Below are 27,987 nucleotides of genomic sequence, written 5' to 3' on the forward strand. Positions count from 1 at the left end.
ATAGTAGTGCTCCAGAAGCTTTAACCATAGTTCCGCACGTGTCCATATTTCTGAGTTCGGAAACGAGAAGAAGCCTCGCTCTGATACCACCTGATGGGATCAGTGTTTGATGTGTTGAGTTATGCTCAACTGTTGGGTAAGCTGATGACCCGAAATCACTGTAGCAGTTGACCCTTGAAAACTCTTTTGAATTGATTCAGTTGAAGTTGGTCAACTGAATCCATTTCTTCTCGAGTGTCGATACTAATTTGCAAACAAGTTTGTTTGTGCAGAATAATGCAAACTATCAAATTGAACTTGAAATATGATGAATTGAATGTGTGTCTGAGTGATGAACAGAAAATAAGAATGCACAGTGGTTGTTTATGGATATTCGGAGATTTCAATGACTCCTAAGTCACCCTTCTTCTACTTCGAAAGGATTTACATTCGAAAGCTTTGACTATTACAATCAACTTGTAACAGCCCACTCCAAGACTAGGACTTATACACACTGTCTATCCCAAAACTCCCAAAAACACTTCAAGAACACAGTTCATGACTGCTACTTATTGCAATGAGGTTTGCAGCACCTCAACTGATTACACTAATACAATGGTGATCACAACACTTCATACTCGATTGATCTTCAATACACGTGTTGCGTGTTTTTCGCTCGCAAGCGCACGATTGTCAATTTTTAATATATGATGAGTAGAGTATTGTTCCCACGAGGATTGAAATTTATATTCACACTAAATACTGTAATTAAAATAATCTCAACATTGTTTAGAAAATTAAAGTTTAAAATTCAATAAACTAAAATAAAATAAAAATCTAGAATTTCAAAGATGACTTTGGGTACACGATCTGAGACGGGTTCTAGATACAAGATATCACTCGATTTTCATTCATGAAAATCATATAAATTGATTATATCATCTATTCCAATTTATAGGCCAAGAACCCTTAATTGTTATTTACTGCATCTCCCGAGTGCCGAGTAAATGTTATTATTCTAATGCTAATTTTGATATCCCTATCAGAAATCAAACAACAAAACAATTTAATCAAATTCTGTGGTTCTCTTTCAATGACCTCAAAGGAACTTGTAGGCCTCCCGACCTCTATAAAAATTTTATGTTGTGTTTTTCTATAAATCTATTCAAAATCTCCTCTCCCGAGTGTCGGATTTCAAATAAATTTAACATTCAATCTATGTCCAGTAAATTGAAAGGCAATCAAATCAAGAATTGTAGTGACCCTTACCCGGATCACCTACTAAACAGAACTTAGGCATGCAATTAAACTTAATTAAACAGATATCAGAATAAAACTGCGGAAACCAAAAATAATTTACAACCCCAAGTAAAGGAATCTGTAATTTATCCAATAATATACAACCAAATCGAATAGCTGTATAAACCCAAAATAACAGTAATAAAACCTAAGCAAAGCTCCAGCTGGCCAACCACTGACTAGCCCCTCCTGGATCCACCCTCCTCGTCCAATCGCAAACCTGCCCCATGGAATAGGGTGTCCAGAAAATACAGAGTACGAGACGTGAGCATAAAACGCTCAGTGCGAGAGTATGAGTATACATGCATGCAAAGTGAACTCCCTATAGACTCGAGGTCAAGGATCAGATAACAGAGACAGACCGGGCCCTGGTATGTAGCACGTTGTGACGTCGATTCAGGAGGTGGCTCCCATATCGAGATAACCGTGGATACGCCGGACCCAAATCGATGGAAGTCCATCCACTAACAGGATAGGGTACAACCCTACTAACAGACATCTCGAAAGAGATACAGCAAGATGCAAATGAATGCAGCATAATATCATGGCATATAAATCATGCAGTCACATAATACATGCATACTCAGTCAGGATATCTCGAATAGTACTTTCGTACCTCAAAACAGTGCAAGCTCTACCAACTCTAGGTCCACGCCTATAGTCTGCTCTTTGTCCGTCGTTAGCCCTTTGATGTCGATGCCTCCAGAACTTGGGCACAACTCCGCTACGACTACCGAACGCCTCGCCGACCTTCGGACCAAGCCTAAGAAGACTAGAACAGCTCCAAAAGGACTAGAAAGGAAAGGAGAACTCGGAATTGGCAAATGAAAGTGAAGCCTCGGCCTTTTATTTATAGACAACGATCGGAACTTCCGATCCTTGATCGGAACGTTTGAACCTCGATCGGAACGTCCGATCCTGCCATCGGAGCTTCCGAAGATCCTGATCTGCCACATGTCAAAATATCACTTGTTGATTCCGGATAGGGGTGATCAGAGCTTCCGGTCCTGATCGGAGCTTCCGATCTTGCCACACGTCATGCCTGACGTAATATCGATCGGAGCTTCCGATCCTGTTCGAAGCTTCCGATCCTGATCGGAGCTTCCGAACTCACCTTCGGAGCTTCCGAACTCTACCCAAGTAATTATGATTAATTCCTTAATTACTGATTTTGGTTACGGGCTACTACATTCTCCCCCACTTAAGATATTTCGTCCTCGAAATCAGATCTTAAGTACCGAATGCAAATACAGAAATTAGAAACATTCTTTATTCAAATCAAACGTTTACAGAGTTTGCAACTGAATACAACTTAAAGAATGAAATCAAAACAACTCAGGATGGTCTTTGCGCATCCTGTCCTCGAGCTCCCAAGTAGCTTCCTCAGTGCCTCGGCGCTACCACTGAACTAAAACCAAAGGAATGACTTTGTTCCGTAAAACCTTATCCTTATAATCCAGGATACGAAGAGGTTTTTCAACATAAGTCAAATCCTTGTCTACCTGAACCTCAGACCGCTGCAGAATATGAGATTCATCCGCCACATACCGTCGCAACAGAGATACGTGGAACACGTCGTGAATACTGGATAGATGCGGTGGCAAAGCTAGTCGATAAGCCAAATCGCCAATGCTCTCCAAGATCTCAAACGGACCGATAAATCTGGGAGACAACTTGCCTTTAAGGCCAAATCTGAGAATCTTGCGGAAAGGTGACACTCTCAAAAACACTTTCTCCCCGACCTCGAACTGCAAAGGCCTACGCTTGATATTAGCATAGCTGGCCTGACGATCCTGTGCAGTCTTAATCCGTTTCTTGATTTGATCAACAATGTCTATCGCCTGCTGGATAAACTCCGGTCCCTCAGCCTGTCTCTCCCCCACTTCTTCCCAGAAGAGTGTAGTACGACAACGTCGTCCATACAACGCCTCAAAAGGTGTCATCCCAATACTAGTATGATAGCTATTGTTGTAAGCGAACTCGATCAACGGCAAATGATCCTGCTAGGCTAAACCAAAATCCATGACGCACGCTCTAAGCATATCCTCTAACGTACGGATAGTGCGCTCTGACTGACCATCAGTCTCCGGATGATAGGCAGTACTCAAACTGAGAGTAGTACCCATCGCACGCTGAACACTCCCCCAGAATCTAGAAGTAAACCTGGGGTCCCGATCACTGACAATGCTCACAGGCACTCCATGAAGTCGGACGATCTCCTGAATGTACATCCGTGCCATGCGATCCACAGAGTACTCTCGGCTATAGGCAATGAAATGCACTGACTTGGTGAGTAGGTCCACCACAACCCAGATAGCATCACAGTTCCTCGGGGATACCGGCAAATGGGTCACAATGTCCATTGTGATAAACTCCCATTTCCATTCAGGAATAGGCAGATTGTGAAGCAATCCTCCAGGTCGTCGTTGCTCTGCTTTGACCTGTTGACACACCAAACATCTCGAAACAAACTGATAAACACTGCGTTTCATTCCCTTCCACCAAAAACGAGTACGGAGATCCTTGTACATCTTGTTGCTTCCAGGATGAATACTCAACTTAGTGCGATGCGCCTGAGACAAAATCTCTTCTCGCAACTCTTCATCCTGCGGGATCACAAGCCTACCAGACAAACACAGAAAGCCATCTGACTGATAATGAAATCCAGACGAGCTACCCTCGTTAGCTAGACGAGCTAAACGCTGGGTCTTCGAATCAGACATCTGAGCATCTCGGATCCGCGAATACAAGGCTGGCTCAGATAATATCGCAAACATCGGGATACTCTGCATACCTTTCTTATGCTTGAAGGTATAACCTGAAGTACAACAGTCACTGATCGCACTAGACATCGAACAAGTCTGAAGTACGGATAGTCGCACCTTGCGACTCAAAGCATCAGCGGTGAGATTAGCAGCTCCCGGATGGTATTTAATCTCGCAATCATAGTCCTTAAGCAAGTCCATCCAACGTCTCTGCCTCATGTTCAACTCCGCCTGAGTGAACAAATACTTGAGACTCTTATGGTCGGTGAAGATCTCAAATTTCTCGCCATACAGATAATGACGCCAGATCTTCAAAGCGAACACAATGGCTGCCAATTCCAAATCATGGACTGGGTAGTTGTCCTCGTGAAGCTTCAGCTGTCTAGAAGCGTATGCGATCACATGCCCATTCTGAGTCAGGACACAACCTAACCCCTGAAGAGAAGCATCCGTGTAAACTACATACCCTCCAGATCCTGACGGTAATGCCAACACCGGAGCAGAAGTCAACCGCCGTCGAAGCTCACGGAAATTCTCCTCACACTCGGAGGACCACTCAAAATCCACACCCTTGCGGGTAAGCTGCGTCAACGGTCGAGCTAACTGAGAGAAGTTCAGAATGAAGCGACGATAATACCCTGCTAGACCCAGAAAACTACGGATCTCAGCAACTGTCATCGGACGCGACCAATTAAGTACCGCTTCAATCTTGCTTGGATAACCCGAAATCCCATCCCTGGATATGATATGGCCAAGAAAGACCACTCTATCCATCCAGAACTCACACTTGCTCAGCTTGGCGTACAACTGCTCATCTCGAAGAGTCTGTAGTACCAACCGCAAGTGAGAAACTTGCTCTTTCGTATTACGTGAATACACCAAGATGTCATCAATGAAAACCACGACAAACTTGTCCAAATACTCCCTAAATACACGGTTCATCAGATCCATGAATATAGCCAGCGCATTAGTCAAACCAAATGGCATCACTAGGAACTCGTAATGCCCATAGCGAGTACGAAATGCAGTCTAGGCTACGTCCTGATCACGGACTCTCAACTGATGATACCCAGATCTCAAGTCAATCTTGGAGTAAACTGACGTGCCCTGCAACTGATCAAACAAGTCATCAATACGAGGCAACGGATACTTGTTCTTCACAGTGACTCGGTTTAGCTGCCGATAGTCAATGCACAGCCGCATCGACCCATCCTTCTTCTTCACGAAGAGAACAGGAGCTCCCCAAGGAGATACACTAGGACGAATGTACCCCTTTTCCAAAAGATCCTGTAGCTGATTCTTCAACTCACGCATCTATGACGGAGCCAGACGATACGGTGCTCTAGAAATAGGCGAAGTACCCGGCATCAACTCTATGCCAAACTCGACTTTCCTAGCAGGAGGAAAACCCGGAATCTCATCAGGAAATACATCTGGAAATTCATCCACAACAGGAATGCTCTCTATCCCAATACTCTCAGTGGACAAATCAACTGCATAGATAAGGTAGCCTTCCCCGCCAGACTCTAGAGATCGACAGGCTCTCAAAGCTGATACCAAAGGCATCGGGGGTCGCGCTCCCTCACCATAGAAAAACCAGCTCTCACTCCCCTCCGGATGAAAGCGTACTAATCTCTGATAGAAGTCCACTGAAGCTCAATAGTTAGTCAACATATCTATTCCCAGAATGCAATCAAAGTCGTCCATCGCCAGGACCATGAGATTCGCTAACAGAATGTTCCCTTCGAACTCTAAAGGGCAACCCATCACTAGATGCTTAGCCAAAGCAGATTGGCCCGTCGGAGTAGAAATAGACATCACTACGTCTAGTGCAATGCATGGTAACTTATGCCTCTTAACAAAACGTGCAGAAATGAAGGAATGAGATGCACCAGTGTAAATAAGTACAAGAGCAGGTATACCAAAAATCAGAAATGTACCTGCGATGACTTTCTCATTCTCCTCCACAGCCTGATCATGTCTCAAGGCAAACACCTGGCCAGAAGCTCGTGGCCTCAAATGAGAACTCCCAGCAGGCTGTCCCTGCGACCTCTGCTGTACGGTGGCCTGAGAACCTGATCCTAATACAGATCCAGAACCGCCTCCCCCAGACAGTGGACAATCCCTCCGGATATGACCAGTCTCTCCACAACGGAAACAAGCTCCAGAAGCTCTACGGCACTTGTCGGATGGATGGTTCTTCCCACAGTGATCACACTTGTCCTTCTTACCGTAACGAACAACACCTCCAGAATCAGAGGAAGAAGAAGATCCAGACTTCTTGAAAGTTTGGGCACGGGGACCCAAAGAACTAGCAGGCCTCGACTGAGGGAAAGACCTGTTCCGCCGTATGCTGTCCTCTGTCTGGTGACAACGGCTCACCAAACCCTCGTAGGACATGTCGTCGCCAACCGCCACACGATCATGGATCTCAGGGTTAAGGCCCTGAAGGAACAGATTATACTTCATCTCTGAGCTATCAGCAATCTCGGGGCAATAGGATAGCAGATCAAAAAACCTCTGTTGATACTCATCGATAGACATGGCTCCCTGTCGCAGACTCAGTAGCTTGCCTGCCTTCGACTGACGGAGTGCAGGAGGAAAATACCGCTTTTGGAAAGCTGTGTGAAACTCGGCCCAGGTGGCCACTCCTCTCGCCGCAACAAAAGGTGCAGAAGTAAACCTCCACCACCTGCGCGCACGCCCATCTAGAAGATAGCCAAGGGTCTCCACCTTCTGCTCCTCGGTGCATTGGAAAGTCTGAAAAGTCGTCTCCATGCGGTCTAACCAATTCTCCGCATCCTCCGGAGACTCACCTCCAACTAAGGGCTTAGGACCCATAGCTAAGAATCGACGCACAGTGAAACGCTCGTCGTCATGATGACGATGACGCCGTTCTCGATGAGGCTCCCGGTCGGCATCATCCCAACGCCCACCAACACTGCCATGAGAACTCCGGTCGTCACGATTTGCCATCTACAAAAATACCTCATGATGAGACTAAATCCCAAGAATTCTTTTGCATGCTCTGATACCATAAATGTAGTGACCCTTACCCGGATCACCTACTAAACAGAACTTAGGCATGCAATTAAACTTAATTAAACAGATATCAGAATAAAACTGCGGAAACCAAAAATAATTTACAACCCCAAGTAAAGGAATCTGTAATTTATCCAATAATATACAACCAAATCGAATAGCTGTATAAACCCAAAACAACAGTAATAAAACCTAAGCGAAGCTCCAGCTGGCCAACCACTAACTAGCCCCTCCTGGATCTACCCTCCTCGTCCAATCGCAAACCTGACCCATGGAATAGGGTGTCCAGAAAATACAGAGTACGAGACGTGAGCATAAAACACTCAGTGCGAGAGTATGAGTATACATGCATGCAAAGTGAACTCCCTATAGACTCGAGGTCAAGGATCAGATAACAGAGACAGACCGGGCCCTGGTATGTAGCACGCTGTGCCGTCGCTTCAGGAGGTGGCTCCCATACCGAGATAACCGTGGATACGCCGGACCCAAATCGATGGAAGTCCATCCACTAACAGGATAGGGTACAACCCTACTAACAGACATCTCGAAAGAGATACAGCAAGATGCAAATGAATGCAGCATAATATCATGGCATATAAATCATGCAGTCACATAATACATGCATACTCAGTCAGGATATCTCGAACAGTACTTTCGTACCTCAAAACAGTGCAAGCTCTACCAACTCTAGGTCCACGCCTATAGTCTGCTCTTCGTCCGTCGTTAGCCCTTTGATGTCGATGCCTCCAGAACTTGGGCACAACTCCGCTACAACTACCGAATGCCTCGCCGACCTCCGGACCAAGCCTAAGAAGAGTAGAACAGCTCCAAAAGGACTAGAAAGGAAAGGAGAACTCGGAATTGACAAATGAAAGTGAAGCCTCGGCCTTCTATTTATAGACAACGATCGGAACTTCCGATCCTTGATCGAAACGTCCGAACCTCGATCGGAACGTCCGATCCTGCCATCGGAGCTTCCGAAGATCCTGATCTGCCACGTGTCAAAATATCACTTGTTGATTCCGGATAGGGGTGATCGGAGCTTCCGGTCCTGATCGGAGCTTCCGATCTTGCCACACGTCATGCCTGACGTAATATCGATCGGAGCTTCCGATCCTGTTCGGAGCTTCCGATCCTGATCGGGGCTTCCGAACTCACCTTCGGAGCTTCCGAACTCTATCCAAGTAATTATGATTAATTCCTTAATTACTGATTTTGGTTACGGGCTACTACAAGAATACACAAATAAATTGTTAAGAACAAATAATATTAGGCAAAATAATATTAAAAACATGAAAATCAAATCATGATTCGTCAATATCTAGAAAGAACCAATAAGTTTATAATGAAATAGTTAAATACATAGACATATTCAAAATCTCATAATAAATCGAGGCAGATAATAAAAATCACAGAGTAAAGTTGATTCTCCATCCCCAGATGAATTTTCTCTATCTTGTGATTTGATTATCCCTTGTCGTTCGCTCTCACGTCTCAAATCTGTGTCCCAAACCTACTTGAATGCGTAGTTGTTTGTGGTTCTGTTCTTTGGGTGCCGCTTCTTCTCTTCTCAATTCTCTCCAAAGTGTGCGGATGATTTGTGCGGCTCTCTTGTGCGTCTGTTCCCCTTGTTGATTGCTAAAAAGTCCCTTTTATATGTACCCCCAATCCATCAAAGAAAAGCCCCAAAAAGTTTCCAAAGTTTCCTTCTCGAAATAAAATAAAATCTGACTTTGCGACGACGCAGGCGCACTTAAGGATAAGGGCGGGCGCGCATGAGCTACGTCTTTATTCTCTTTTCATGTCCAGGCAGCGCGGGCGCGCATGCCTCTCGCATGTGCTATTCTGCAGCGCGCGAAAATTTTCAAAAAATCATATCTCACAATCTAATCGTCGGATCGAGTTGAAATTTTGACAGCAACTTCAAAACATCTTAAATTTATTATGAATGGTGGAGATCGGATTTAAATGTCTCAAACATTCCCATTAATTTTCTGAAGTTGATGTTCTGTATTTCACCTTTCCACTTCTTCTCGGTTCTGCCCACAAATGCACGATGTCAAGTTTTAATATAGAAAATGAGCCCAAGTCGATCCCACAGATAATGAATAAAATGATATTATATTAAATATTTTCAACTAATAAAATCTTAATTCTATGTAGAGCTACGAGAATGGTTTGAGTTTAAATAACTAAAAATTGCAATAAATAAAATTAATTAAAAACGAGTTTGCAAGATGAAAATTCAATGAGAGAAAAATTCTAGAGGTTCGACATCGCTTAACCAACCACCAAGTTAATTGATAAAGAAATCTATATCATAAATTCTTCTAGTTTATTAGCCAAGAATTCCTATTATTTTCTACTACCTCTCTCGAGTGTCAAGAAGAAATTCATATTCAATAGCAAACTCAATATCTCTATCTAAGTTCAACTATTAAATCCGCTAAATGACACAGTAATTCTTACAAAGGTTTCAATGGAGTTATAGGCCTCTCGAACTCTATAAACATCAATGATGTATTTTCCTACGGTCCTATTCAAAATCGCCTCTCTCGAGTGCTAGATTTCAAATAAATATAACAATTCAACTAATGATCAGTTAATTGAACGCAATCAATTTAAGAAAATACAAATAAACCGAATGAATAATTCTACTATATCAATCAAAATATCAAAAACATGGTTTCAAGTCAAGCTACGTCGTTCCTCTAGACAAAAAAATTAGTTCATAATGAAAATTAAAATCAAACAAAGCATGTTCTTGAACATCATTCAAAAATTAGGAGAAAGAATGAAATAAAAATGAAGGTAGATGATGCTTCTCTATCTTCGGTAGTCGCTTCGTCCGTCTTCGTGCCAAGAATGCTTCTTCTCCCTTTTCCTTGGTCTTTAGCCGTCTCTAGCCTTCAAAAACTAATGAAAACCCTCGATTCTAACCTGATATATGCCAAAGAGTCATTTTAAAGTTCGAGACAAAAAATTTCCAAAAATAAGACACGTCAAGCGCAGGTGCGCCACCCTCGGGTGCAGGTGCGCCGCGTTTTTGGGTTCCAGGGCGCGGGTGCGCCGGTTCCGGGCGCGGATGCGCTACAGCGCATCCAGCTCGCGCAGCATTCTTGCGAAAATCATAACTTGAGTTCTAGCCGTCGGATTGAGTTAAAATTTTGACAGCAGCTTTAAAACATCCCAAAATTCATTGTGAACATTGGAGATTGGATTTGGATGTATCTATCAGCTCCAGTAATTTTGTAAATTTGCAGCTCCGTAATTACTTTTTCCGTCTCTTCTCGTTACTTTTCCTCCAATCCTTGCATCTCACAAAAACAACAACAAATACACATAAAATCTACTCGATACATCACAAAAGCCAAGTCAAATCATATGCAAATTAAGTGCATAAAATGCACTTATCAGGTACTTTTCCTCCAATCCTTGCATCTTACAAAAACAACAACAAATATGCATAAAATCCTCTCGATACATGACAAAAGCCAAGTAAAATTATATATAAATTAAGTGCATAAATTGCACTTATCAACATGAATGTGTGTTTGTGTTCTTCGGCTCTGTGAATATGAACTTGAATTAGGTTCTCTGTTACTCAACTGTTGTGGGTAAACTGAAGGTATTCAGTTTACGAGTATTCACTCAAATTCTGTAGAATGTGTTTGCGAGTATTTTTATGAGCTGGTATTTTGAAATGTCTCAATGATGGGTATTTATAATCGGCGGGCAAATTGTCTTTTGAATTCAAATCAATCCCATTATCTTGTCTTTACCGCAGACATTCTCTGTCGAGATAGTAAAATGTGACTGTCTCTTCTTTTGGTGCTTTGTCTGGTACGAAAAAACTTATCCACAAGAGTTATGTTGATTTGTCTTGGCTTGCTTTAGACTCTTGATCAGTTTTAGGTATAAGTTGAGTTGAGATTATTTGATTAAGTTTAGCTTCCTAAACTGAATTCAGTTGTCTTCATTATTCATTTAAGCTCTGCTCAAATGCTCCAATAAACTGATCCTTTACTTTCTGTCTTCAGTTTGTCTTCTTCGTCTTCGATGTGCTAATGGTAAATTCAGCTGATCTCTTCATTTTGACTTTGAGAGCTTTGGTCAGTTTATATCTTTTGTGCTTAGCTCTTGATGAAATCGATTGACTTATGAAGTAGACTGACTTATGTTCATATCAACATTGTATCTCCAACAAATTGTTTGTTTTATTCACCCAAAATAAAATATGAAAAAATCTTAATTGGAAATAATATTTTAAAAAATATAAACACAATTACACTGAATACAAAAATTTAGCATTCTTAAAATTAAATTCTATATGAAGGCACCGTTTGGTTTGCCATATTAATCATCTATGTATAATTTATCGCATCTAATCTCTCGTTCTTCTCGTCATATTATTTATCCATATATTAATTATTATACATCAGTCAAATCATTTAATTTAAATTACTATATTACCCTTATAAATAATATTATTCATATTTTATTTATTATTAAAAGAAAAAAATGGTAATTTAATATTTTTATATAAAATTTAATCAATCAAATCAAATAAACTATAATCTATCAATCAAATTTAATAATATATTAACTATCATTTTTATTTTTTTATTACATTATATTACTTATATGTGTATTACTCATCTCATCACTCAAACCAAACGGTGGCTTAACATGCATCCATTGCAATTTTCCAACGGATATATGTAAAATTCTGTATGTATAATATCTTTATCTGTGATGATATATAGCTCATCTGATATCAAAGTTCCATATATAGTATGTGACCTTGGATTACATACTCAATTGTAATAATCCTCTCTCCAACTCAAATAACTTATAACATTTATCCGTTAGAAAGCGTTGAAAGCATACACGCTATATATATATATATATATATATATATATATATATATATATACAATTTTGCTATTCTGCCCACTCACCGTGCCCACCTAATGTGCCCACCATGAGGTGGCACTCAACTATTGGATGTGATGAATTGTGCGTCCAATAGTTGAGTGTCACCTCATGGTGGACACATTAGGTGGGCACGATGGATGGGCAGGATAGCAAAACTATATATATATATATATATATATATATATATATATATATATATAAATATATGTTTTTATATATATATATTTTACTGGTGTACTATGGCATTTGAAAATGTCACTAGGCATATAATGTAAGTTTGAATCATTTTTCGGTGGGAGGTGCTTTACGTAGCTCCTCGGGACAGATCCTTATTGCTTTTGGGAAGAAAATTGCTAAGACTCAATCTGTAGTATTTGCCGAATTGATTGCAATTAAGGAAGGTGTTCGAACATTGCAGGATCTAGGCATTGAATTTCAAGAAATCAAGTGTTATTCTCTATTGGTGGTGCAAGCAGTCATCAACCCAGAAGAGGATCTCGGTTATTCTGGAGGAATAGCTGCTGAAATTAAAGACATGCTAAGAACTAGTAGCAATATTAGAATATTTCATGTTAGTCGTTCCGAAAATGTGGTTGCTCATTCTCTTGCAAATTTTGTTGTTTCTTTCCCATCTCCTTTTGTTTGGGAGCCCGGAAATCTTCCTCTTTGGTTGAATAATCTTATAATGAACTCTTGAACTTCATTAATAATATTACAAGATTCTTCCTCAAATAAAAAAAAATGTCAACTAGGCATAAGGAAATGCTAACTTAAATTGCAGACTTGTCTTGCCCCACAATAACAAGTAGATTAAAATAGACGAAAATTAAAATTAATGTATCAAAACCAAAGTTTGACGAATTGGTAGACTGGAAACCTAAATATTACAAGTCCGTGGACCAAAATACAAGTATCTCGTAACAAGTTGCATAGCTATCCCAAAAATAAACTAAATTTATTTTCACAACTAGTGCGATGAGTTTATTATTATGATACCAACTTCTTCTAGCAATTAGCTTGATCAAACTAATTTCTAAATTGGTGTCAAAATTAGGGGTGATTTTTTGGTATATCTTACTACAAATATTAGTATGAAAAAAATGCATATCGATAGTAAAATTCCGAAACTTTGGTACGAAAAAAATCCATATTGATATCTTATAGATACCAAAAAAAATTCGATATACCGAAAAAATGTCTATATATCGAAAAAATTTCGATACAGTATGCCGAAATTCCGGTATTTCGGTACGGTATGTCAGCCCTACTCAAAATGGACACACGTTGATTCGCGAATTTAGATGCAAGAGGCAAAGTTTGTAGATTTCAAGTATAATTAATGTTTTCCCTTTTAAAAAAAATAATAAATCCATAAACACATATATTATAATATTATATCATTTTATGTTTCAATTCCCTTTCAACGAATAATTCTTAATGAATGGCAAAGAAGGATAGAAATTTGACAATTTCTGATGTTATATTTCTTGTTTACTTCTATGTATAGAAATCTTTATTAATAACAGGAAATGCATATGAGAACTGTGGGTTGCACAAAAGTGAGCTTGGATTAAAATGCAATTACTTAGCACATAATATAATCATATTCTTAGAGGTAAAAAAGTATCCAACTAGCATATCTATTACTAGGTGATATACATCATGTATTCTTGTTTCACGTGGAAACACATAAGAAAGTTCAAATTATTTATGATAATAATGTTGATTCTAATTTGATTTATATTATATGATTAATTACATACACTACGTACTTAATTTCATGTGTTTTCAAATCTTGATGACATGCATCTGTAGACAATTAAATTTGTCAACCTTCAAATATGGCAAGTACGAAATAATTAAATATCAATAAATCAAGTAGCTATTTTTGGGAATATTAAATTCCTAAAAAATAAATAGTTAATTAATTGATATTTTAATATATTTTGTGATTAAATCAAGATTTTTAAATCAAGATTGCATCTTACACAAGTTGGAAGAGAATACTAATATTTTTAGTATTTGAGATCAAATCTTGCATCAAATAAAAAAAATACTAATATTTTTAGTATTTAAAATCAAATCTTGTGATTAGTGGAAGATAATCACCAAATAAATCAGGAGGAACCAATCAAATTGCGGCACCTCATCAAATAAAAATGGTAGAAATCTGCATCCTTCAGCTATAAATAGGGGGCAGATGACCAAGAAGAAAACACAACAAAGAAGACTGAAGCAAAGAAGTAGAAGAATTCAAGATTTTTCTCTCAAATCACATTCAAGAAGTTCAAGGCGCAATTCAAGGAGCTTCTTCAAAATCATCAAATTCGAGAAGATCAAGGCGTGATTCAAGGGATTAATTGCGTTCTTCTTCAAATATACTTAAATTCATTCAAATTCAAGAAGATTGTGCTCTTCACCAAATTTAAGAAGCTCGCATTCTTCATCAAATAAATCAATTCATCAAATTCAAGAAGTTCATGTTCTTCAACAAATAAATCAAATTCAAGAAGATCGGGTTCTTCATCAAATTCAAGAAGATCGTGTTCTTCATCAAATTCAAGATAACAAATTTTAAGGCGTGATTCAAGGAGTTCATCGCGTTCTTCCCAAATTTTGAAGTTTAATTCGATATCAAGGTGTTAACCCATCGAATTAATTTTATCAAGACATCAAATCAAATCTCAAGACATCAAATCTTCTTCTAGAAGATCAAATACTCAAAAAATTCAAATTAATCGAGAAATTGTCATTGAAGAGGAAAACCAAGGGATTATTTAGAGATTACATCCACTAATCTTTATTTAATTTCTCAAATTCACTTTGTATCAATTTTCTATTTCTTAATTTCAAAAAATAAAGAATTTTGCGCTAGAGCATCCTCATGTTTTTAAATTTTTAGCACGCATCTCCTTGTTCGTACGTGTTTTCATGGGTATGTGTTTTCAAATTTTGATAACACGAGAGTTAATTGTAACAAAAGATATTAAGCAATCTCATGATTTCACAAGGCTGGTGTATGCAATTATCTATTCGCATGATTATAAGGATTGTCGTCCTAAATTTTTTCATGAATGTAGTGATTATATGCTCATGTTGGTTTTGATGAAAAGAAATATTTCGACGACGAAATTATTAATAAATCATGGTATTGAGTATTGACATATCATCTAATACTAGGTGAAAAGAATACATTCGGTAGTCGGTACTATGGTTTTTAAATTCAAATCTCACACATTTCCCTCCCGTGACATATTATAAATTTTGCATTCGATAAAAAAAAAAAAAAATGAGTTCAGCATAGCTTTAAAATGTTCGTTTAAATGACATTTAAGTTTTAACACGTTTAAACTCGATTAATCAATTATTTTTAGAACGAAAAATTTAGTTTGTTTTGAAAATGAAAACAATTTTATAAATATATATATATATATATATATATATATATAATATAATATATATATATATATATATATATATATATTTATAGTTTAAAACTTAAAATATCTATTAAATCTTATATTTATGGTTAATCTTTCATTTATTTAATGTAAAAATTAAAAGTATAATAAAAATTGAAATCATTTTTTCATGTTTAAACTCGTTTTTTTACGGTCAATCTGTCATTTTATTTATAAGGTAAAAATTGAAAACGTTTTTTTACGATTAAACGAGTTCAAAAAAGTTTGTCATTCACGCTTGAGCGTTCTTCACGTTTTTTAGAACTCTAAAGCTAAGTGACGAATAAATAAAGTAGATGGCAGATGAATACAAAAATACCTTTCAGTACCATGCGAACCATGATGAATGAAAAAATTGAAAAACAGGATTAAAGAAAACGATGTCGAGGAAAAACATCGAATCGAAAACATCAACTGCAAAATAACACAAAATAAGGAATTAGAGTTCTATGGGTGTCCATCAGTAATCACCCTTAACCAAAATTTGTTTTATTGCAAAAGTTTAATTTCGCACTCGACAAAAATGGAAATAGTGGCGTTTGAAAGAGCACGTAAAACATTGCAATTTGCCATAAAAGAAAGCTTCATTCTGACAAACTATTTTTGAAATCTGCGAGACTCTTAATTGAGGAACAAAAAACAGGACCACAAAGTTTCATAACTTCAAAAAAGCTGTCTGAAAGAATTGGACATTTCAAACAGTATTCCATAGCAGTGTTCTAATTGGCAGTGGAGGCAGCATTCTGTATCATAAAAGCTGTTTGATACAATTGGACATTCCAAACATCATTCCATAATCCATATCTAAATTTGTTGCACAATCATATGATCCTTCCAGCTAACATGAATGGCAAAACTCGATAATAACCCAGATAGATTGATCCTCCAAGAGCAGGGCATACGTCACCGCCCTTGTGTTCAATCATAGGTTTCGAAAGCAACCCTTTTAAGGGCTATTTTAAGTAGCATTGGTATTTAAATTAGAAGTATCAGTTTAATTGGTTTGTGTTCTAAAATGCCAACAAAATTTTTTAGATGTTGGGAACAAGAGAGCAGCACAGGGAAGGTTATACGTATTCATGTGTACATCTTTCATTAGTTCGACTAAAAGCTAATTCAGAGAAGAAAGAAAAGGCATGTACCACAGGAAAGTAAGTGCGCGCCTACAGCAGAGATGATGATAATGCCCGTGGCTTCCCCTTGCTAGAATTCAAGTATTGTGAAACAAATAGGACTCCCATCACAACAATAAGACAACCCACGAGCGTGCTAAAGAATAGTGCACCCGGTTGCCTCGTCTGTACAAAACCATACACCCCGTTTGAAGTCACGACAATAATATCTGTCAGCCCGTCGTTTGAGAAGTCCTCGCACACTAAGGCATGTGTAGGAGAGAGCCGGAAGATCCATGGTCGTTAATAAACTTCCTCCAGGAGATAACACAACGGCTTCTTGATCTCCTGCGGCGAGAATCATCTCAGGATTGTCGTGCGTACGTAGAGGAAATGGCTTAAGTGTGGGAACGACATCAGAGTCCATCCCATATGGAGATGGAAGCTTGGTCCATGTGGCACCAGTCAGCAGCTGCCAATTCCACTCAGCATCATGTCCGTGCAATCCAGGAGAGTATGATGTCACCTGAAACATTAGTTGTCGAACAATTGACAAAGAATCTTCAATTTTTAATAGAAAAATTGTGACAGAAAACAGTCAAAAACCATGATTTAACACTATATCTACAAAGGATTTGGTATCATTTTTTTTTTTTGGGAATTTGGGGAGGGGATTGTTACAAAGGATTTGGTATCGTTTGATTGCGAGCAATTACATCATAAAATTCACCCCTCTATTTTCAACCTTTTTCTTGGACAAAGGATTTGGTATCATTTTTTTTTTTTTTGGAATTTGGGGAGGGGATTGTTACAAAGGATTTGGTATCATTTGATTGCGAACAATTACATCATAAAATTCACCCCTCTATTTTCAACCTTTTTCTTTGAACTATCCAAAAACAAAAAGGTTGGTCCTGTTTTCGGCATTCTAGAATGATATTATTATTGTAATTCTAGCTACACATTTTATTCTAACCACTTCAGAAATAAAACCTATCTTATCCAAAAAAAAAAAAAAAACCCCCATATCCATTCAAAATATCATATCTGAACTATATTAACCCAACCCCGGATAAAAGAAGTCCATTAATCCCTTATCCAACAAGATCAACACATTCATTTACAACAAATAAAAATACCAAATATTTTTACATCTGTTCAATCCCTAGGCCCCCACTCTTTTGCGAGAAGCAATCCGAAAATTTAGTCATATAGTCAATCAACGAAAATAGCAAAAGGTTTCTAACTGCACCAATAAATCAAAAGATACAAAATTTCTTGCGAATTTGTTGTGAAGATTTGCAGATTTCAGCAGAAGAAAATTCCAGCAAGAAATATGAATTCATCCACCATAAATTATGGAATTAACACAAGAAATAATTATGTCGAGCATGATTCGAGGGTTATGAGGGAGGAGCTTCACACCAGTTTTAAGGCTAATTACAGAAGGCATGATGCAAACAGGAGAAACTTGAACAGCATACCTCTCCTCGGTTGGTAAGAAAGACAACATCACCATGGCTACCAATACGATGCCTATGACCATCATTTCTTGGGATAAGAATGGGTGTTGCCACATCTAAAGAAGTAACATCTGAATTTCGGCCAAAACTTCTAGAAAATTCTCCATGTTGGAATAAGTTGAAAGGAGTGTGATGGCATATAGAAGCATTAAAAAGTTGTTCTCGCACTGGCACACCTGATGTTGCAACAGCCCAACATGGACGTAGCACTTCCATAGATCCACTTATAACAGACTGTTCAGCACCATTTCCTCCCACGACCTATAGTGGAACATACACATGAGTTCGCCTCTAATGATCCAAAACAATCAAATATTCAAATCTGAGACACAAGTTAACCTGGACATGATCCAGGACACCATCTCCATTAATATCAGCATGAAGACCGCCTTCTTGAAGATGAAGCTGTGTAAGTGAAAATGTGAAAATATCAAATGGATGTTGACATTATGGGAGAATGCTACCAATCTAGGTTGTTAAAAAACACGGTTGCTATAAGTTTTACAAATTCCAGAGAGTGGATTATAAGCTCACGAAACTAACAATCATACTTTATTTGTTGAAAAAGTATTCCTCTAGACAATGGCTCAACACAGACTGACATTGTCATAACAAGCTAAACGAGACACAGCCGTCACAAGGGGGATACATAACATATCACATATCATGTCCAGAAATATGATTCTTTTATACTTCTGAGATTTCAAACAATCACCCTCCTTTCAAGGAGTGGTTATGGTAATCCAACCTTATGGGTGTTATAATCAAAATTCAGGAATAATCTACCAAAAAAAACCACAAAACACAAAAAAAATAATATTAATAAATAAATAAATAAAAGTGTGTGCCGACACGATTGCAACTCACTTCACTGTGGTATAAAACACAAGAATCGGATGGTCACCTTACAGAGGGTGCGACCTGTTGCCAAATGAATAGCTTCAATTCCTTCCTTTTCATGAGCAACGATAACATTAGGAACCCACCATAGCTGAGTGTAATTTGTTATGGTAGGTATATATTGTGCAGTCTGGACAACAAAATAAAAATCGTGAGCCTTCAATGATAGCACTGCAACAGTGCAACGTATAAAAGCACAAACACGGGTTCCAATTCATTAAAGACATAACATTACTGTAATAAGGCAAACATCGAATCCAAACCAATCCTCCAAGCTTTAGCTTTAGCGAACCTTATGAATCTTAGCTTCAAACATGCCTCTTCGTATTAAATTTATTTAACAAAGCATGAGCCAACTAAGAGCAAATAGTATGTGAATTAGAATTTCTCAGATTCATTCCTGCCCTAGATAAACGATGATAGATAAACGATGCAACTTTCGCATTATGGAATTTAAAGAATCATAAAGAAAAATTTTCAAAGCTCAACCAACTAAATAAACCATCGGATTACAAATGGAATATTTTGGAATCTGAAAAAAGATACTGAAATCTACCTTTTTTGTCTTAGCTGATTTAGCAATGGTGACTGTCTTCTCAATCACACTTGCAACTTTTTTGGTCACATCCTTTCCAGGAGGATGCTTTTCTTCCGGCTTGTGAAAAGGGTAGTTGCCGATCTTGCCAGGTGATTTCTTCAGTGTTTTCCTTTTGTGACGCCTGAAATGTGTCAGCTTCAGTAAAGTGTCTTCACGGCGATCCTGGTAAAGAGGTCATTCCAGTAAATATCAGGATCACAATAGATATTCACAACCCATTTGACTGTAGGATCGGGGCTAATACAAGACATACCCAATGGTGTGGCATGACTCCAAGAATAGATTCTCTGAATTCCCTGCACTCAAACTATGGCTGAAATAATTCAATAAACTCATTTCGAGTTAAAAAACTTAACCCTAACAAATTGAAAACACCTTCATTTAAACTGTAATTTTGTGTTGCAGATATAGCCCTTATAAATAGAATGCTAAGTTATCATTTCTGGTAAAATTTTCGCTCACTTAAGAGGCTAAAACTTTTTCCACCTCTTCAGCTAAAAGGTCATACCACCTCAAACAGTATGTCTGGGGAAGATGTTAAAGTAAGTGGACTCCTTGCATTTTTACAGTTTCAGAAAGCCTGTGAATTCATTTTTTTAAGCCCATTAGCAATATATTCACTTGGAAACAAACGAGACGTTCATCACCAATTACACAACTTTTTTCCCATCAACTTCTTTGGACGATCCTCAACCCCAGCTAAGCAATCTTTTCCATGAAGCGGGAAATATGATTTCAAAGAAAATATTCAAGTGAAATGTCATCTCTCTCAAGTAATAATCCACTTCAACAGCTCATAGGTGATAGGCCTACCTCTCCAGGTTGACGGCTATTCAATGCATGAACATCGAGCTTGTAATTGTGCTGTGGAATCAACATTGAGGCATCTGATGACCGATCATCAATATTCTGCAGATTTATCCAAAAATTGAAATCAGGAGAAAGAAACCCATCTCAAAATGAGAAAAGCAGATGGAAAAAACAAAAAACAAAACAAAATTCTGTTAATTTATTAAAACAGTTTTGATAGATGCCAGATGAAGTAAATGAATTCTTACCCACTTTTCCATAAAAAATTAGAGTTCTTTGACAGACATCTCAAATCATTATCAAATTGTGGCTGGATAAACCGAAAAAGTGTTTTTTGTTAGAAGTTATATAAGCTTTCAAGAATCTTGTTCAGTGTACTTTTTCCTCTTCATAGAATCCATAATGTACAGGGGCTCGGTAGATAATTCCCTCTGTCGGCAAGTCATGTCCTTTGAGCTTCAACATCATTAATATTAATTAAACCAGAATGATAAGCTTTGAGAAACATTTTGGAAACTTAGTTCCATGGTTAGACTGTAAAAATCATTTCGATGTTTCCAGTTGATGATTATTATCAAGATGAATATTTGAATAAGGTTTCAGTGAATTCTTATTCGTCTCACCATTTTGAGTTCTTTTTTATTTTTTATCCTGTCCATGCCTCCTTATTTTTCTTCTACGCTTGAATACACACTTCACAATCAAGTGATACCCTTTGCATAGTTTTTGGTTATAAGTCTCTATGGACACCAAATAAACACGTTTTGCCAAAATTGTTCACAATCCACAAAACAAATCGCATGGGGCAGATGAACAAAGCATGGCTACAGTCCATTAACTCGTAAAAATCAACTCGAAAAATATGGATCACCAGTTCACCACCATACATATAAAAAAAGCCCCGCAAAATCTCTCTGCCACTGCACGATGTGTTTCATACTTCCAGTCTTTTGGGAGAAAGTACAATGAGTTAGAGACACAAACAAGATCATTGTTTCACACAAACTGTTAACAGAGTTCTTAGCGTAAGCTTTTGACGTCTTAGTTATTCTTGAGCAACCGAAAAAAGAATCCCATATTTTCTGTCTTTAAAAAGTAGAAAGAGATCCATCGATAGGAGAAACCAAACTCGTATAAAAATATTACCTCAAACTTTCTGCTCCACCGTAGTTCACCACTTCGACCAGCAAATGCATAAACAGCAAAGTGTCGCAAATCTACATTCCCTGCATTATCCGATGCCTGAAAGGAAGAAAAATAGCTAACATGAGCATTTTTTCAACTCTCGAAGTCCATGAATCCAAGAAATAAGGAAACACTTATGTAAAAAAAAAAGTGAAAAAATGAAGAAAGAAAGCAACATCCAGAGAAAAATGCAGAACGAGGAGGTATGCTGATACCAAATTAATCCAAAATTATTAAAAATTTATACATACAAAATTTTTAAAAAAATTCGGGCCACCCGGGCTAAATCCCCGATGGCCATCCGTGGCTCCGCCACTGACCATATATCAACTGCAAATAAGTTGATAGTCACATGCTGCTAATATAATGATGATGAGAGAACCTAGCACGTGAAAAAACCAGGTTAGTTCACATTTGCTCTTACATCCTTCTCGGTAGCACTTCTTCGATGCTGCTCAGCATTTTTCTCTGCCAATTCAACCTCCTCAAAAGGATCTACATGCATCTGTAAAAAAACCAAGTGTTACTCAGAGACCTATTAATGGAAAATAATTTCACCAAATATATATATACATATATATATATATATATCCAATGTGCAGAAGAATGTCTAGAAAGATCGAGGTGCGTCGTGCTATGCAAAAGTATCAGGCCCAACTTGTGAATCACTAATTAGGAAATGCAAATTCTAATCCTCACGTCTCAATTCACCAACAATGACAAGCATTCATCGGGTAACCCAAAAAAATGCACATCCTAATCCTCACATCTCAATTCACCAACAATGATAAGCATTCATCTAGTAACCGAAAACCAATAGACCAAAAAAGAAAGTAAACAATTTTAACAGACGACTCATAAAAGCACAAAACAAAAATCCTGCTCAAACAAGTGCATATTATATTAATCAAGCCTTTTGTTGGACCAAACTGTAAATAGTATTTTCACAAGATGTTAAATAATGTTTATCTACCTGAAATTTTTCACCATCAGTACAAGTAATACAATAAGGTGAAGTCATCATAAATAGAAGAATCCACAAATCCCACACAGAATTAGAATGCGAAATCTATAACTATCTATGTGTATGCTTTCTGGTAAAGAGTAATAGAAAGGATAAACTACGCACATGAGGTTGCATCTCCATTCTCCCACCAACAATCACCAAGCCAGAATCTCCATGCTTCAATGTATAATTACTAACTGAGATAGCTATCTCCCTGTGATGAGCATTGTGAGGAAAGTCTTTCTGCGAGCAGCAAGAGAAAGAGCAAATAAGAAAAAACTAACCCTCAGCTAACAGAACTAAGAGTAACAAAAATATGGATACAAAATGCTAGACCAAACAAGTATAAATTACCATGATAAACTATAGAACTCTGTACATACCTGCAGATTCATTTCCCACAATTTCGTTAGGTTGTGGTCAAAGCACATCACAGACCAGCCTGATGTAACAACAACCAGCACCTGCTTTCGCGGTTCCCTTTTATTGTAATTTCTGTCGATAACTCCAGCAGCCATTGCCACTACACGTCTTCCGGCTGCTATTCGGATTTTGTCTGGCAGGAGAGAAACCTCTGCTAGAAAACGTGCTTCGCTAAAACCTTCACCCACCCGTCTTGGACGAGGTTCCAAAACCTAATTCCATCACAAACTCATAAGATAGATGACAGAACGAAATGAAATCAATAAGAAATATATATAGCGTAACACGGCACCTGGATTTTTGCATCGTGGGTAGGCACAAGAATCTCTTTTTTGCCATCTCCGTTCAAATCGGTAATAATTGGCGGCGGAAGACGCTCAGCCTCGTACTTGATCGGATAATCATCGGATAGGTGGAACCATGCCTCACTGAAAGACAAATCACCCTCGTGCTAAAACAAACAAAAACAAAGTCAAACATTACCATGAGCAAAGGAACTAAAACCCAATGGAGTTCACAAAAATCGTGAGAAAAAGAAAAGGGTTTTTGGCATATACCTGAAGCGAGAAGAAAATGGCGAAAGCTGAGAGCATCAGAATTGCCAAGTCTCGTTTCCTCATACTTGGTTTTCTTGCAGATTGAACAAGAATTTTGTGAGGGCTCTTCTCTTGTGATGATCGAAGCTTCAGCTGAAAACGATCAATACCATTATTGAGATTCAACACTTTTTCTGTGAGGTTTATCTGCAATTAAAAATAAAGGCTCGAGATGTTGATTCCTCTTTCTCGATACACTTGTCGTTGGAGCCTTCGTTCATTGATCGATTTATTATTTATACTAGCTATCGAGGGTAACGATATAAGTCATATTAATCACATCATGAATATAAAACACTTTAATTTTAATTTTTTCTTAAATTTGTATATAATTTAAAAATAACAGATAATTTCACCTTGAAATAAAATAGTCCGGATTTACAGGTTACATATTAATATAAATGGATGTGACACAGATATTAAATGAGAAAAATGGAACATTCCAAAAAAAAAAATCAAATACTTATTGATAGCCCGATGAGGAAATCACCTCAGCTCAAAGACGACCATAAGATAAAGATCAATCCTTAGATAGACAGGATGATCCAGGAGGTCGGCTCGGGAGATCCGTCAAGCTCCTCCACCACCATCACCCAGCTCGGGAGCTCGGGAGCTCAGTCAAGCTCCTCCACCACATCATCCAGTTCGGCTCGGGAGCTCAGCTCGGGAGCTCAGGACCTCCTTCAAACTCCTCCACCATCATCTCCATCTTAGGTTGAGAGCTCTGGAATTCATCTCAGCCCCGATGTCAGTAGGGAGTTAGCTCGGTAGAGGGGTTGGACAACCTTGATGAGCTAGCTAAGATGTTAGGATCAGTGCTCGGGTTGAGTTCAGGGGTTCAGCAATAGATCACTCATCCCTTTTCCATATGACCCCAGGTAGTATAGCGTCCTCATGATAACAGTTCAGCTCAGATTAAATGTTTGTTATTTCCTTTGTCAGACAAGATTCGGGCGAGATCTCAGCCTAAATATTCGGGATTGTGATCCCGGGATTCGCGGATTCTTGATAAGGAAGGTAGGCGTTAAATTCGGAGCTCTCTCCTATAAATACCAGGTTCATTTTCATTATTTGCATCTTAATTCTTCACTCGTGGGCACACACCACTCTCTATATTTTCGCTATCCTAGCATCTGACTTGAGCGTCGTAGGGGATACGCCGGAACACCTTCCGGCCCCCCTTAACATTCTTGTTAGTGGTTTCAGGTCAGCAGCAGTTCATCTCTTATTTGGAGGAGTTTCTTCAGCTCGTCCAAGGAGATCACTTTATTGAGGTATATCAATTGGCGCCGTCTGTGGGAAAATCGAGCTAAGACGTAGATATGGCAGGAAGAGGAAGAGGAAGAGGAAGGGGAAGAGGAAATGTGGCAGATATGACTGTAGATCAGCTCAGCCAGTTCATCACTCAAACGGTGCAAGCGGCCATGGGTCACAATCCACCACCTCCTCCCGTGGGTCAGCCAAACCCAATGGATGCGGTGTGGGAAGAGATTAGGAGACTAGGTCGGCAAGTAGGAGGTTGGCCTGGGCCTATACAAAGGGAAAGTCCTTTTGCTCGGGCTATTCTAGATGAGGAACTCCCTGCAAATTTTAAGCAGCCCACTTTAGGGGAGTATGACGGGAGCTCAGATCCGGAGGAACACTTGGGGAGATTTGAAAATGCAGCCTTGTTGCATAGATATTCAGATGCAATTAAATGTCGGGTCTTCCTCACTACTTTGGTAAGGTCAGCCCAGCAATGGTTCAACCTTTTACAGCCTGGTAGTATTCAGAGTTTCAATGACTTCAGCTCAGCTTTTCTACACCAGTATGCGAGTAGCAAGAAATATTTGAAGACTTCTCTCAGTTTGTTCAATATGAAGCAATCTGAGGTGGAATCGTTGCGGGAGTATGTTCAGCACTTCAATACAGCAGCTCTGGAAGTACCTGCTGCCACTGCTGACACCTTGGTCAACTCTTTCACTCAAGGGTTGAGAGGAGGGGAGTTTTTCAGATCCTTAGTCAAGAAGCCTCCTTTGACTTATGATGAGCTCCTTAGTAGAGCTGAGAAGTACGTGAATTTGGAGGATGCACAGAGGCAGAGGAGACAGGAAGGAATGTCTGGGAGTAAACCTAGTGCCAAGGTGGGAGCAAAGGCCGAGGGAAAGACAGAAGGAGGAAGGAAGAGGGTGGCAGAAGAGATGAACAAGACCAAAGGACCCTACCCCTATGTACCCCTATCGGTGAGCCTGGAGAAGGCAATGCAAGTATGTGAGGATAGGCGAGCACTTGTGAGGCCCCGCAATGCTGAGAAAGGCCCGCGGTTACCGCCATCTGACAAGTTTTGCGATTTTCATCAGGAGTATGGGCATATCACCAATGATTGTCAGAGGCTAGGTGAGGAGGTTCAAAGGATCATGTATGATGACCCTCGAATCAAAGCTGAGCTGACTCGAAGAGCAAATCCTCCTCGCCAAGGCCGAGCTCCCCAATGGAGGAATCAAAGGAATGAAGATAGAGAGAATCAAGGTGATCATCAGGGAAGAGCTCCTCCAAACGGTCGAGGAGATAGGGTGCAGCAGATTGCAAATCATCCCGATCGGGGTGTTATCCATATGATCTCCGGTGGTAGTACGGATGGAGATTCGGGAAGGGCTCGCAAAGCTCACGGGCGTAGGCTGGAAAATTTTGAGGTAAGTTCTCAGCTCAGCTGTCCCACTGACCCGAACATCAGTTTCGGAAGGGAAGATTTAAAGGATGTAGTGTTACCTCATAATGATCCCCTACTGGTCACCTTGACCATAGCCAATTATGACGTGGCTCGTATCTTTGTGGATACTGGGAGTTCAGTAAACATTATCTTTAAAGAAACTCTGGACCAAATGAAATTGGAAGGATTTGAATTGGATCCAATCACCACAGAGTTGTATGGGTTCACGGGTCATGCTCTGCAACCATTGGGACAGATAGTGCTCCCCTTGTCCCTTGGGGGTGGAGAGCAGAGAGTAACCAAAATGGCTTGCTTCACCGTGGTGGAGGCACCATCCTCTTTCAATGGAATATTGGGGCGCCCTGCCCTGAGTGATTTCCGAGCCGTGACATCTACCTATCATCAGAAGTTGAAGTTCCCAAGTGGAAGAGAAGTGGGGGTTGTTCGGGGTGATCAGAAAGCAGCTCGGTTATGCTATGTGAATGAGGTAAGGATTGATTCAAAGAAGAAGAAGAGGGAGGTAGGAATGGTTTCAATAGGTCAAACATCGAAGGCGCACGGACAGAAGGTGCTTCTGATGTTTGAAGAAGGTCATGAGAAGGTGGAATTAATCTCGGGAGCTCAGATTGTCAAATTAGCTGCTGATCTGAGCCCATCAGTGAAGCAAAATTTGGTTGGTTGCTTAAGGAAAAACAAAGATGTTTTTGCTTGGTCTGTATCGGAGCTCACAGGGGTCAGTGCAGAAATTATGGTTCATCGATTAAATATTCTTGCGGGAGTAAGACCGATAAAACAGAAGAAGAGACACTTTGGTCCAGACAAGGATAAGGTCATTAAAAAAGAGATAGAGGAACTTCTTAAGGCGGGACACATTAGGGAAGTGCAATTCCCTACCTGGTTATCCAATGTGGTCCTTGTCCCTAAGAGTTCAGGCAAGTGGAGGATGTGTGTTGATTTCAGGGACCTAAATAAGGCCTGCCCAAAGGATTGCTATCCCCTGCCTCGAATTGATCAATTGGTTGATTCAACGGCAGGTCATCAGTAATTATGCTTCATGGATGCATATCAGGGGTATCATCAAATTCCTCTGGTGGAGGAAGATCAGGACAAAGTAAGTTTCACCACCTCTCATGGAACTTTTTGTTACAGAGTGATGCCTTTTGGTTTGAAGAATGCAGGGGCCACTTATCAAAGACTCATGGACAGAGTGTTTGCCTCCCAAATTGGCAGAAATGTGGAAGTTTATGTAGATGATATTCTGGTAAAGTCTCAGGATGATGTGGGGTTGCTGGCCGACCTAGAGGAGACTTTCTCGACTTTGAGGGCTTATCAGGTGAAGCTTAATCCGGAGAAGTGTGTATTCGGAGTCAGGGGAGGTAAGTTTTTGGGGTATATGGTTACTGAGAGGGGCATAGAGGCCAATCCTGAGAAGGTGCAGGCTATTCGATCCATGTCTGCTCCCCGTAACTTGCAAGAAGTTCAAAGGTTGGCAGGAAGGATTGCAGCCTTGTCTCGATTTATATCAAGATCAGCCCATAGAAGCTTACCTTTCTTCAAGGTGCTTCGCAAAGCCAAGAAGTTTGAATGGGATGATGAATGCGGGAAGGCATTTGATGACTTAAAAAGTTACTTAGCTGAGATCCCTGTGTTGGCTAAGGCAA

General features: G+C 39.2%; 2 protein-coding genes across 2 annotated transcripts; one reads left to right on the plus strand and one right to left on the minus strand.

Moving 5' to 3' along the window:
- Nucleotides 1-16,486: 16,486 nt before the first annotated feature.
- On the minus strand, nucleotides 16,487-23,849 carry LOC140887800 (uncharacterized). The gene is given in 14 exon segments (XM_073295288.1): nucleotides 16,487-16,878; nucleotides 16,880-17,122; nucleotides 18,081-18,380; nucleotides 18,459-18,524; nucleotides 19,024-19,149; nucleotides 19,576-19,779; nucleotides 19,871-19,924; nucleotides 20,431-20,526; nucleotides 21,574-21,669; nucleotides 22,037-22,117; nucleotides 22,742-22,861; nucleotides 23,002-23,253; nucleotides 23,334-23,492; nucleotides 23,599-23,849. Coding segments are annotated over 14 exon segments (2,091 nt in total). The 5' UTR covers nucleotides 23,662-23,849; the 3' UTR covers nucleotides 16,487-16,647.
- A 1,110-nt stretch (nucleotides 23,850-24,959) lies between these two features.
- LOC140889493 (uncharacterized) lies at nucleotides 24,960-27,371 on the plus strand. Its single transcript, XM_073297210.1, has one exon. It carries the CDS (start codon nucleotides 24,960-24,962, stop codon nucleotides 27,369-27,371), a length of 2,412 nt encoding a protein of 803 aa, XP_073153311.1.
- Nucleotides 27,372-27,987: the final 616 nt, after the last annotated feature.

The sequence above is a fragment of the Henckelia pumila genome, chromosome 3 (genome assembly GCF_033568475.1).
Source record: "Henckelia pumila isolate YLH828 chromosome 3, ASM3356847v2, whole genome shotgun sequence".
Classification (NCBI taxonomy): domain Eukaryota; kingdom Viridiplantae; phylum Streptophyta; class Magnoliopsida; order Lamiales; family Gesneriaceae; genus Henckelia; species Henckelia pumila.

What these genes read in the sequence shown, in the direction of transcription:
- LOC140889493 (XM_073297210.1), top strand. Translation starts at nt 24,960, where the DNA reads ATGGCAGGAAGAGGAAGAGGAAGAGGAAGGGGAAGAGGAAATGTGGCA.